The sequence below is a fragment of the Myxocyprinus asiaticus genome, chromosome 40 (genome assembly GCF_019703515.2).
Source record: "Myxocyprinus asiaticus isolate MX2 ecotype Aquarium Trade chromosome 40, UBuf_Myxa_2, whole genome shotgun sequence".
Classification (NCBI taxonomy): Eukaryota; Metazoa; Chordata; class Actinopteri; order Cypriniformes; family Catostomidae; genus Myxocyprinus; species Myxocyprinus asiaticus.
This window is the reverse complement of record NC_059383.1, coordinates 10,841,260-10,852,787: the sequence shown is the minus strand read 5'-3', so window position 1 is coordinate 10,852,787 and position 11,528 is coordinate 10,841,260. Positions and strand designations below refer to the sequence as shown.

At 38.0% G+C, this 11,528-nt stretch overlaps 1 protein-coding gene across 2 annotated transcripts in view; it reads left to right on the top strand.

Moving 5' to 3' along the window:
* Positions 1-3,770: 3,770 nt before the first annotated feature.
* Positions 3,771-11,528, top strand: part of LOC127431286 (clathrin interactor 1-like) — a 28,580-nt gene continuing 20,822 nt past the window's right edge. For both annotated transcript variants that reach the window (XM_051681664.1, XM_051681663.1), the window contains exon 1: positions 3,771-3,948. In XM_051681664.1, the coding sequence (XP_051537624.1) occupies positions 3,908-3,948 (41 nt within the window). In that variant the 5' untranslated portion in view covers positions 3,771-3,907. The remainder of the gene's footprint in view (positions 3,949-11,528) is intronic.

The following is an 11,528-nucleotide window of genomic DNA, read 5'->3' as shown; positions in this document are numbered from 1 at the left end:
TTATAAAAGCATTAATTCTTCTGTTAAAACTCATATATTATTTGAGCTGTAAAGTTGTTTAAATTGTCATTTTTACAGTCATTTTTACAGGGTTTGTTGACATTACATCGTTATGGCAACGAAGTTGTAAAATTGTCTTCAGCTTTACAAAGAAAAGGATAGTGTGTTATTTTATCACACTTTGTGGTAATCAACATTATGCCACAAATGCTGTCGATTGAGCTTAACTTGTATTGAACCCGGAATATTCCTTTAAACATATACAACTTTTAAAGTTTAAAAAGTATTAGTATATCTAGAAATTAACATTATCCAAGATTAATAATTGCTGTAAAAGTAGTGCTCATTGTTAATTCATGATAACTGTTAAGTTAACTAATGTAAAGGTGTACAACCTTATTGTAAAGTGTTAGAACATAATGCAAAAGTAGCCATAAATAAGGCACACAATATTGTAACATAATAAAAGCTCGGTTGGAGTGCTTTTAAATGGTTAAAGGGATAGCGCACCCAAAACTGAAAATTCTCTCATCATTTAGAATCAGGATCAGAATCAGAATGAGCTTTATTGCTAAGTGTGCTCATGTACAAAATGATAATTTTTTATTTTATTTTTTATTTTATTTTTATTTTTTGGTGATAGGAGAAATGTGCACACAGAACATTGCAGTGAGACACTGAGTATAAAACATGGTAAGAGTATAAATAGACATACAAATAATATAACAGAATGCCGTATGTACACGTGCAAGTGGTAATGTATGTGCAAGGTAGAGGTATGCACAGGTATTGAATTAAATATGTGAATTTACATATTAGCGTATTAGAATGTACATAATACATGAAGGCAATTTAATTGTTCATGTGGTAAATAGAGGGTGAAAACTGTTCTTGTGCCTGGATGTCCTGGCACTCAGTGCTCTGTAGCGCCGGCCTGAGGGCAACAGTTCAAAGTAGGAGTGGGCAGGGTGTGTGGGGTCCAAAGTGATTCTACCTGCACGTTTCCTCAATCTGAAGACGTACAGGTCTTGGAGGATGGGCAGGGGGGCACCAAAACGCATCTCAGCAGTCCTGACTGTCTGTTGGAGTTTCCTTCTGTCTGATTTGGTGGCTGAACCAAACCAGACAGTTCTAGATGTACACAGGACAGACTCAGTGACGGCCGAATAGAACTGTGTCAGCAGCTCCTGTGGCAGGTAGAACTTCTTCAGCTGGTGAAGGAAGTACAACCTCTGCTGAGCCTTCTTCACAATGGACTCTATGTGGGTGTCCCACTTCAGGTCCTGAGAGATAATAGAGCCCAGGAACCTGAATGACTCCACTGCTGCCACAGAGCTGTTCAGGATGGTGAGGCCGGGGGCAGGGAGATTTCTCCTGAAGTCCACTACCATCTCCCCAGTTTTGAGCATATTTTTTTGAGCGTGTACAGTTCAAGGTTGTTGTGACCGCACCAGACAGTCAGCTCTTCAACCTCCCATCTGTATGCAGACTCGTCACCATCGCGGATGAGGCCGATGACCGTGGTGTCATCTGCAAACTTCAAGAGCTTGACAGAGGGGTCCTTTGCAGTGCAGTCATTCGTGTACAGGGAGAATAGCAGTGGAGAGAGAATGCATCCCTGAGGAGCACCAGTGCTAATATTGAGGGTCCCGGATGTGAGTTTCCCCAGTCTCACTAGCTGCAGCCTATCTGTCAGAAAGCTGGTGATCCATCAACAGTTTGGGGTGGGCACGGAGAGCTGGGTCAGATTGGTTGAGAGAAGATCAGGCATGATGGTACTGAAGGCTGAACTGAAGTCCAAAGATAAGATCCTTGCATAAGTCCCAGGTCTGTTGAGGTGTTGCAGGATATAATGCAGTCCCATGTTGACAGCATCATCCACAGACCTGTTTGTTCAGTAAGCAAACTGAAGGGGGTCTAGCATTTACTCACTATCTACTCACCCTCATGCCATCCCAGATGTGTATGACTTTCTTTCTTCTGTTGAACACAAATGAAGATTTTTAGAAGAATATTTCAGCTCTGTAGGTCCTCACAATGCAAGTGAATGGTGACCAAGACTATGAAGCTCCGAAAAGCATAAAGTCAGCATAAAAGTAATCCATACAACTCCAGTGGTTAAATCCATGTCTTCTAAAGTGATCTCATTGGTTTTAGGTGACAACAGACCAAAATGTAATTCCTTTTCACTATACATCCTGCCATTGCAGTCTCTAAGTACAATCATGATTTCAGGCTTGATTAAAGGAATGTTCTGGTTTCAATACAAGTTAAGCTCAATTGACAGCATTTGTAGCATAATATTGATTACAACAACAACAATAAAATAATAATTTCAACTCGTCCCTCCTTTTCTTTAAAAAAAAAAAAAAGCAAACATCTGGGTTCCAGTGAAGCACTTACAATGGAAGTGAATGGGGGCCAATTTATTATGTTAAAATACTCACTGTTTCAAACGTATAGCCACAAGGCATAAACAATATGCGTGTAAACATGATTTTAGTGTGATAAAATCACTTACTAAACTTTTCTGTGCAAAGATATTTCCAATTTTACAACTTCGTTGCCATGACTATGTAATTCTAACAAAACCTAAAATCCTAAAATGACTGTAAAAATGACAATTTAAATAACTTTACAGCTGAAGTAATACACAAGTTTTAACAGAAGAGTTAATGTAAGTGTTTTTATAAAATTATAAGATTCACATTTCTGCTTTTAAACCCTCCAAAAATCGGCCCCATTCACTTAAATTGTAAGCTTTTTTTAAGGAGGAACCAGTTGAAATTAATTTTTGTGGTTATCAACATTATGCCACAAATGCTGTCGATTGAGCTTAACTTGTATTGAACCCAGAATATTCCTTTAAGGCCCGTTTCACATAAGACTCGGAAAGTGCTAAAAGCACAGCACTTTTGTGCTTGCTTTGCTAAGTTATAATTATGAGATATTAAGTCATAATTAGGAGATTAATAGCAATTAAGATGTTTGTATCATAATTTTGATTTTTTTTATGTCAGAATTATGACTTTGAATCAAATAATTTTTCATATTTTATATTTTATAAATATGACAGTATCTCATAATTATGATTTAAAGCACTTTTTCTAGTTCAATGTGGCAGAAATGGGCTTCCATAAATATTTATATTATATGCTATATTTTTTTATTAGGTATGCTGTTTAAATAACTGTTTGTATAACACACACTTCATGTTCTGTATCTACTAGTGCCTTGCGTTGGCTCGTTGCATTTCGCTATTTTTTATTTTTATTTTTATTGATAGCTTATACATATACAAGATTCATACAAACATATAGAACTCACAACAAATGTGAATAAAAAAAGATAAACGATAAAGTAAGATGAACCTTTTATGCCAGGGGTAAAATTTACAATTGCAATTATAATTATAATAAATTAAAAGAAAGAAGTGCCTCATGAGTCCTCTTTGCTTTTTTATTTTTATTTTTAATATTGTCCAAAGTAGTGCCATATTGCTTGACTTCATTTATACATTAATCAAAAATTTGGCTTAGCTTTAATCCATTTCTTCACATGGATGTGATATTTTCCAAGTAAAATAAAAAAGTTGTATAAGAAAAAAAGTGAATACTTTTGGAGTCTATTGTATCCTGTACAAATAATAAAATGTTTCGCTAAAAACTACACTTCCCTTAATGCCTGCGTATGACGTCATACCCGCGTCCGCTCGCCCCTGACGCACGATACGCGTCACCGTAATAACTTGCCGATCCGTTGCACTGCTGTGTCGATTAGCGCTGGAGAGGCGGATGGGGCTGGGGATTCTGTTATTATCTGTAACAGACATCCGAGTCCATCTGTGTTTGTGTGCGGACTGGACGACGCGATATTGAGGCGGAGAGCCGCTGCCTAAAGCGCCAGGATGTTGAATATGTGGAAAGTCAGGGAGCTGGTGGATAAAGCGTGAGTATGCCTGGCCTTTTGCTTTCTAAAGAGCTTGTGTGTGTCGGTGCAGAGGCCCGTTATAACGGTGCGGAGACTGTGACGTCACAGTCTCAGCTGATCATCAGCGCCGCCACAAGATTAATGTAACATTACGAGCTATGTTATTACACTGTTTACATTCAGTAAACATCCATTACCCCCGCTTTTACCATGAATGTTCTCTAAACCTATATAGTTTACACACTGTATTACGTGTTTTTTCCTTTGGGCTGTGTCTCAAATCTAAGCAGCTGCCTACCTAGACAGCATCTTTTGGTATTATAGGAGCGTGTAGCATTTTAGGGATTATAGGCGCGCTACCTTGCCCACAAATTATGCTAAAAAAAGTGCTGGATGAGCCTTTGATGCTCAAGAATGCTGTCTAGGTAGGCAGCTCGCTAGTTTTTGATCCACCCTAAGAAAGAAAACACTCTTGTATGTTATAGAGAGTGCTGTCCCGGTACAACATTGTGATTCTGAGCAGCACACGAGCCTGAAGGCTCTTCGGATTCTTTATTGGTATACCTAGTTAGTGTGCAGTATGGGTGTATTTGTGTGTGTAATGTTGCAAATGATATTTAAATGCTGTACAGTTAGCCGGCTCACTGATTCGTTATTGATGCTAATTAGCCTGTTAGCTTAGCTACAGTCACCAGCTATATTCGTACACCGGGATGAATAACGGTGTCACTCAACCTTATTACAGTCATTACACAGACTTAAATTAGATCAGACTTGACGATTTACCTGTAACCCTACAATTAACACTCCAAATTCCCTCGGGATCACCCGTGGGCCTTGTTTTGCTCCACCATGCTAAGTGCTCTTTACCTTAAAACTGAATGAGTTATTATAAGGTTAAGAGCGTTCAGCTAATGTATTTGATGGTTTTCACAGCATGATCATTAATTCACAAATTAATTCACAAAAGCAATATCAGTGATGGCACATCTTGTAGTTGAAAAGTACAAGATGTGTTATCACCATCTCTAATAATATAATTCATGCTGAATGATCTTGCTTATCTCAAAATAAGCAAGATCATTCTCGTGGGGTTTTATTATTTATTATTTTTCCTCAATATTCCTCAATGCTACTCAAAGTTTTAACAAGTATTTTATATACACCATGATTGACTCGACCTCAGTGCTGTTTCAGAAACCTAAAAGCTACTTTGTAAGTTTCACCAAGACCATCATGTGGGAATTGTATGATTTAAATTGTATTGTCTTAAGATCACTTTTATTTTTAAAGATCATTGATGTTGCTCATTAATTTGCCTGAGTTTGTTTGCATCCTGAGCTCTCCTTAAACCATGATCCTGTACTTTATAGTTCATTGAAAATATCTTAAAAGCTGTATATAGTGTCAGCCAAGGCCTGTACCAAAACACGGTCCTAGTGCATTGTAATTAATTCCTCTCCTGTCTCAAAATTAGTAGGGATGCATCGATCCGATTCATGGATCGGTATTGGCTCCAATGCTGACGTTTTTAGACAGATTCGATATGATCTGTCAGTCACGGTCATTTCTGTCAAGCTCTGAAAATGACATAAAAGAACCATGAAAGCACCATTAAAGTAGTCCATATGACTTGTGGATTTTATCCAAAGTCTTTTGAAGACATGCACTAGCTTTGTGAATTGCGAATAGCTTTGTGAATTGGGGGGGGAAAAATGTGCAAAGAAAGCTGGTGTTTTTTCTTCTGAAGACTTTCACTGGAATAAGTTTTGCAACTGCATTATCTAGTTAACAATGACGATTTTTGTAATAGGCTATAGATCTATATTGAAATAATGTGTAGTTAGAGGTTTGTTTCTTTACATAAAAGAGTACCCTCAGTTAGTTATACAGCTAAACACAGTGAGGTATACAGTAGATATCTATAATGAAAAAAAAACAACAAAAAATAACACTGGTATCGGAGTGGTATCGGCTGATACTGAGAGTTCAGGTATGAGAATCGACCGGTAGAGAAAAAGTGGTAATGGTGTATTCCTAAAATTTGTACTTAAAATGTTTTGTGCTTAATAATGCACAAGCCAAAAATAGCTATTTGTCTGCTGTTAACTTAAATATTAACAAAAAATTTAGAGTGATACTATGCTTGAATGGCATGAATTTGTTGGTACATTGCTGGTGAGGATATAAAACAACTCCATCAAAAGAGTTGAAGAAAAAGCTAGCCTGGAGGACTATCTTTGTAACCAAGGTGTAAATGAACATTTTAACTACAGCACTTACTGTTTTTTCCTTCTTTTTGTTAGTGTGCCCCGTTCAGTGGGACATTCCTGTTGGTTTGTTTCTAATAAATTTTTCACCATCCCTGGGAGAATATTAACCTTTGCAAAGCCTTGTGAAAGCATAAAAAGCAGAATTTCTTAGTATTTTGGAGCTGACATAAGTGGAAAAAGTTATTCTTTGTTTAACCCCTTCAAACTATATCAAAATGCGAATGAAAGCATGTCCATGGAAATCTGAAAGGATTATAGATAACACACAACTCTTCTTACATGTTATGCTGTTTTTCCTGCAGTTTTTCGATTTAATGGAGTGTTTCACTTGTATTACAATCTTGAGCTTCGATGAATATCAAATTCCAACATACAAAGACAAATTGCTTTATAAAAAAAATACTTTATTAATCAAGATAATCTTTCTATATCACTTTCTGACATATTATTAGATATATAGGCATTAAGTGTCCTATTGTGTACCGGCTAATTACAATTTGAATTGTAATTTAATTCATTATTTATATTAAAACGATGAACATGCCAGGGTTTGTTATACGCATGGGGGTCAGTTTAGGAGCATCGGCAGTGGTCTGGGTGATTTATCTATAAAAAAATAATATTTTTCAGCGTTTTCTTTTTTTTTTTTTTTTTTTTTTTTTTTTTTTTCTTCTCCCAATTTGGAATGCACAATTCCCAATGTGCTCTAAGTCCTCGTGATGGCGTAGTGACTCGCCTCAATCCGGGTGGCAGAGGACGAATCCCAGCTGCCTCCGCGTCTGAGACCGGAGCATTTTATCGCGTGGCTTGTTGAGCGCTTTACCGCGGAGACATAGCTTTTTCCCTGCTTCATGCCATCCACCGCAGCATCCACGCACAACTCACCATGCACCCACCGAGAGCGAACCACATTATAGTGACCGCAAGGAGGTGTGACTCTACCCTCCCTAGCAACCGGGCCGATTTGGTTGCTTAGGAGACCTGGCTGGAGTCACTCAGCACGCCCTGGGATTTGAACTAGCAAACTCCAGGGGTGGGAGCCAGCGTCTTTACCACTGAGCTACCCAGGCCCCCATTTTTCAGCGTTTTTACAATATTTGACGTATGTCTTTTTATATATTTGCTCTGAAAAGACTTAAGAAAAACTGAATTTATTTTCAATCAGGAACTGTCATTTTGACCGAGCAGCCATTTTTCCAAAGTAGATTCAAAATGCAAGAAGAAAAATACATTAGAAATGTGTTAAAATAATCAAGGCATGTTTTCCACTAAATTAATAGAAGAAAGAATATTTAATAATTTTCATTTATATGCACCAATATAACAATACATAGTAATAAACAGCATTTTTACATAGATTTTCACCAACATTTAAAAATTTTAAGCATGCAAAATTCTGTGCATTTTTTTTAATGATTATACAAATGAATTTATTGAAATGGACAGTTAAAAAAATATTTTCAAGAAATGAATCAAACTTTCCAACTCTATCAGCATTTTTGGTACTGAGGTTAAAAATCAGATATTATTTTTTTATATATCCCCTTTTCTCCACAATTTGGAATGCCCAATTCCCACTACTTAGTAGGTCCTCATGGTGGCGCGGTTACTCACCTCAATCTGGGTGGCGGAGGACAAGTCTCAGTTGCCTCCACTTCTGAGACCGTCAATCCGTGCATCTTATCACGTGGCTCGTTGTGCATGACACACCGCAGAGACTCACAGCATGTGAAGGCTCATGCTACTCTCCGCGATCCACGCACAACTTACCATACGCCCCATTGAGAGCGAGAACCCCTAATCGTGACGACAAGGAGGTTACCCCACGTAACTATACCCTCCCTAGCAACCGGGCCAATTTGGTTGCTTAGGAGATCTGGCTGGAGTCACTCAGCACACCCTGGATTCGAACTCTGTTCACTTATGCAACATTTTTGCTTCTGAATGGAGACTATTTTGACTTTTCAGTTGGTACTTCTCAAGCAGTATTTCTGCCCAGTATTTTGTTGTAGACTCACTGTGCTTCTGGGAGCCTGTTGTACAAAACAAGCCCTGCAGTCAAGTCAGGTTACTGTAATGGATGCCACAGCTAAAGGGATCCTTTAAGCATGCATGAATTCAGTTGAAAGGAGGTGGATATTGATATAGTTGGCCTTTTCATTGGCATTCACTGGCTTATGTTCGGTTAGGCTTCTTTATATTTTCCTGCAGTGGCACCCAAGGAAATAAATAAGAAAAGAATCCAACGTTTATTATGTTTGTTGGCTTGCTGTCCATTTCTGTCTAATTGAGAAGTACATGTACAGAGAATAATGCACATGCCATAGAAACAATTTGTTCCATTTTGTGAGTTTTTTTCTGCTATTACATTTGATTGCACAAGTAGTTCACTGTTCACTGCAAAGACTGGCCTTTTATGATGCAAACACTTAGTCACTTTGGAACGGTTTAATTCCATTAAGACTGCATAAATGGCACGTGCTGCTAGCTAATTGACCATTTTTTGATTCTGAAAGCTTTTAACTGACAGGAAACTCATCTTGACTGGAACTTTCAAATGTGTGGTGTGTAAATGAAAGCATTTGTTTCAACCCAGGGCAGTCTAATAGTTTCTTACTGTCTTCTTTCTTCACTGGCCCAAGTTAGTTGTAACATGCCAGCTGTTTGGGCAACGTGCAGCTGTACAGACAGCAAATCAAACTCAGGATTGACACTATCGAGAGAACAAGATGAAAATACGTTCTTGCGTTCAAACACAGCTGGACAGAGCACAACTCTGAATGCAGGGATTTCAAGACATGTTTTTCTAATTCCTAGAATAGAACATAATGAAACATACCAAGAAAAAAGGAACAGAGAAATTCTCTGCGTGGGTAATTTTGCCCCCACATTTTAGATATGGGGGCAATTTTTCACTCTCAGTGTATTTTTGCCTTGAGTCCTGGTAAATTTCTGACCTTGTAACTAGTTGTCGACTTTTATATTGCCAAGAATTTAGTTATTGGCATTGCACGATAAATTTTCGCGTTAGGTCGATTTGTTTCTCTTGCCGCTAGAGTGCAGAGAATCGCCTGCTAGCATATGAAGGAGCCATCTGAAACTTGTAAATAACCAATCACAGTTTGTTTGCGTGTATCTCGTTTAAACTGATATGATTTATGAACCTTACAAAGCTTGAGCAAATCCAGCATTTCTTCCTGCAGAGCGCTCATATGTCTTCCTCTGAAGCGCATATTTTATGAGCCTGGATTAGGCATCACGGTATAGACAAAAGTCAAAATGTGTATTATTTAAAAAAATATTGCGATTTGAACTGGGATATGATAAACAAAAAGCTAGTAAGTGCGGTGTCCGAGTTGGGGTGGAAAGTAGGGTGGCAAAGCTAATTTTCAGGATGGCAGCTATCACCCCATGCCACCCTTCTGGCCCCACCCCTGCCGCCAAGTGGACTAACTTGCCTTGAAAGGGACTTTGCTACCATTTAAAATACACAATCTTCTTCTTTTTTTTTCTTCAAGATTTTCTTTATTATTTACAAAGTTACAATTTTGTGCGAAATTTTAAATATAGTGCTAAATAAAATTTAATATATATATATATATATATATAAGCAATTTTATTTGTATGTTATTTACTATATTAAATTGTGTGATATATCAACATTATATTATACCCTGCTCTCTGGATATCGGCATCGGCCATTAAAAAAACCCATATCGTTTGACCGCTCCTTGTTATACCTCTTTGCTCTGTTGATTGTACACCTCAAAAATCTTCAGTATCGCCAGGGCTGAATTTCTAATACTTTATATATTGTTTTTTAAAGAAGAACTCAGTCGTAGCCCCAACTCAGAATCGCCTATCTCCATACTTCTCATCCCAAGGGATTTCTTTCCCTAGCAAACTTTCCCTTGTCCAGGTATCGTACCTTTCATCACTTAGCTGGCGCTTGTGTTCCCTCTCCATCATACTTATTATAAACTTCCACCATCCTCATCTCCATCGTAAAGCTTCATCCAGACCTTTGCTTGCCTCTGAAGCTCTAGGTAGTCTTTTTAGTCTGAGGTGGCGGAGCAGGGAAGCTGAAACCACTCTGAGAGCTTTCATGTTCTGTGTTTTGAGTTTGTGTTTTTTTTTTTTCCTTTTTTTTTTTTCTGCAGGCCATAGCTCCACAGTTAATGTGTAAATACGCCCATCCACTGCCCGTGAAAACAGCGGAGGAGAGAAAAAGCTCCGAGAGTAAATCTCGGCAGGCCTATAGAACAAAGAGGCAGCGGATTCAAAGTATGGCAAGACGCCCATATGCTTGTCTGTGCCCCTTCTCTTTGTGCGAAAGAAAGCATGCCTCTTCTTCTTTTGTCTTTCTGCATATTGAATATTCCAGTGGAATATGCACTGCATAGTACACAGCACTGTACATGCGTCTGGAATGAATTTCTTTTGGTGTGGCTGTTTACAGGCCCCTTGCTTGCATAAATCGACATCATTCATTATTCAGTTGCCTGAGATTGTACTTGAAATCTTGGGCCAACTTTGTAGCACTCTCTCCTACATGTGTGAACCACGTCTATCAGCACTTCCTCTATTGTAAACTCTCCTTGTTATTTTAATCTAATGCCAAAAGACTTACCTCAGCCACAACTTTGTGGTCAAGCTAGTAGGTTTAGTGCTTTTGTACCTTTATTTAGGAAATCTTGAAAATTTAAGATGTAATACTGATCTAAGTCTCACGAACCTTAAGTACACATAACACAGTAAAAATCTGGATTCATTTCATGTCGAACGTGAATGAAAGATCTGATGACTTTCCGTTAAGTGAATCAAATTTTAATTCTGTAACTGCTTTGACAGATTCAGTAAAGGATTTGCCAGAATAATTTAAATTGATAACTTATTGCGGTTCAAGAGTCTTTTTTTAATGATTTATTAAAAGTAACTGCCGCTTAAGAGTCTTGTGTATACTTGTAGTAGAGAGACATGCTTGAAATATTGATGCCGAAGTGGTCAAGCACACTGATTTCTTCCAGCTCAATATACACACACATGTACTGTGAAGAGGCTGTTAGAAGAATGCCAATTTGGTTTTATGGAGGAGTGCTGCTTAAACAATTTAATCCTTCCTTGCCAGCTGCCAAACAATTAAATTCACCTTTCACTCATCAAGACCATGTGTGCAGTGCTGCCATCTGAATTGCCTGAATTCCTTAAGGAATTTTGAGGTTTTGCTTTCGAAAGTGTTTGCAGATTACAATTGCTTTACTATTAAGTCAAGATGATCTTTTGGAAAGATCATGCCAGATTTTGTCATTGATTTGGCTGAGACTT